This window comes from Antrostomus carolinensis, unplaced genomic scaffold (genome assembly GCF_000700745.2).
Source record: "Antrostomus carolinensis isolate BGI_N321 unplaced genomic scaffold, ASM70074v2 scaffold2514, whole genome shotgun sequence".
In the NCBI taxonomy this organism is placed as follows: domain Eukaryota; kingdom Metazoa; phylum Chordata; class Aves; order Caprimulgiformes; family Caprimulgidae; genus Antrostomus; species Antrostomus carolinensis.
In genome coordinates, this window is record NW_010312699.1 from 1 (window position 1) to 1,896 (window position 1,896).

At 46.9% G+C, this 1,896-nt stretch overlaps 1 protein-coding gene across 1 annotated transcript; it reads left to right on the plus strand.

Moving 5' to 3' along the window:
- Positions 1-5: 5 nt before the first annotated feature.
- LOC104524258 (adenylate cyclase type 9) lies at positions 6-1,547 on the plus strand (the record flags this gene model as incomplete). The annotated part of the gene is made up of 1 exon (XM_010167072.1): positions 6-1,547. A coding segment is annotated over one exon (1,542 nt), but the record flags the coding sequence as incomplete, so codon positions are not given.
- Positions 1,548-1,896: the final 349 nt, after the last annotated feature.

Below are 1,896 nucleotides of genomic sequence, written 5' to 3' on the forward strand. Positions count from 1 at the left end.
GCTCCGGCCTCCGTCGGCAGAAGAAGCTGCCTCAGCTCTTTGAAAGGGCTTCTTCCAAGTGGTGGAACCCCAAGTTTGACTCCAACAACCTGGAGGAGGCTTGCATGGAGAGGTGCTTCCCACAGACCCAGCGCAGGTTTCGCTATGCCCTCTTCTACATCGGCGTGGCCTGCCTTCTCTGGGCCATCTACTTTGGCATCCACATGAGAGAGAAGCAGCTTGTTTTCATGGTGCCGGCTCTGTGCTTCCTCTTGGTCTGTGTCGCCTTTTTTGTGTTCACTTTCACCAAGACGTACGCCCGCCATTACGTATGGACTTCGCTGATACTCACCCTCCTGGTTTTTGCTTTGACTCTGGCTCCGCAGTTCCAGGCTCTCAAACCTATCTCAGGAAGTGGTGACATGTCCAATCGGACTCCCCCGGCAGATCCCACAGACACTTGTCTTTCTCAAGTCGGCAGTTTTTCTATGTGTATTGAAGTGCTCTTGTTGCTTTACACGGTGATGCACTTACCCTTGTATTTAAGCTTGTTTCTGGGACTGTCGTACTCGGTCCTCTTCGAGACCTTCGGTTATCACTTCCGTGACGAGACCTGTTTTACCCCTCTCGGAGCTGGTGCAGTTTACTGGGAGCTGTTGAGTAAAGCCTTCCTGCACGTCTGCATCCACGCCATCGGTATTCATTTATTTATCATGTCCGAAGTCAGATCGAGAAGCACATTCCTGAAAGTGGGGCAATCCATCATGCATGGAAAAGACTTGGAAGTGGAAAAAGCCCTGAAAGAAAGGATGATTCACTCTGTTATGCCAAGAATAATAGCCGATGACTTAATGAAGCAGGGGGATGATGAAAGTGAAAACTCCATCAAACGTCATTCCACCTCAAGCCCCAAAAACAGGAAGAAGAAGCCCTCCATACAGAAAACCCCCATTATATTCCGTCCCTTTAAAATGCAGCAAATAGAGCAAGTGAGCATTTTGTTCGCAGATATTGTTGGCTTTACCAAAATGAGTGCAAATAAATCTGCTCATGCTCTTGTGGGACTCCTGAATGACCTCTTTGGACGTTTTGACCGTCTGTGTGAGGACACTAAATGTGAGAAGATAAGCACTTTGGGGGACTGTTACTACTGCGTAGCTGGCTGCCCGGAGCCGCGGGCAGATCACGCTTACTGCTGCATCGAGATGGGCTTGGGGATGATTAAAGCCATCGAGCAGTTTTGCCAAGAGAAAAAAGAAATGGTGAACATGAGAGTCGGTGTTCATACCGGGACAGTCCTGTGTGGCATTTTGGGAATGAGGAGATTCAAGTTCGATGTGTGGTCCAATGATGTCAATTTAGCCAATCTGATGGAGCAGCTGGGGGTGGCTGGAAAAGTCCATATTTCGGAAGCTACTGCAAAATATTTGGACGATCGTTATGAAATGGAGGATGGAAAGGTGATCGAGCGAGTTGGTCAGAGCGTGGTAGCCGACCAGTTAAAAGGTATGTGCTTTTATCTTGTGCTTGGTCTTTTTTCCTGTTTTCTTTCTTTTTTTTTCTTTTAGGGAGGAATGTATTTTCCCTGGTGCGTGTTTTGTCCTTGCTGACTTGCAAAGTGAACGCGTTTTAAGTATAATTCTGTGTGCTGGTGATCAGAAACACCATGGGGATTATGGAATAAAAGATGCCGTGGAGATAAGCATGAAAGATCTTCTGGGGTACTCAAAATGCACTTAGACTTCAAAACTCCTGAGCGCTCCTTGTGAGAGTATCGCCTCGTAGGGAGGAGAAGGTTAATGTGTTTGCTGTCTGCAAGAGGTTTTTGTTACACTGCTGTGTGTCATCCTTTAATTCAGTGAGTAAACTTGTTAATTGACTTCATGTGCCATACATAGAGCATATGTGTTTTGCAAA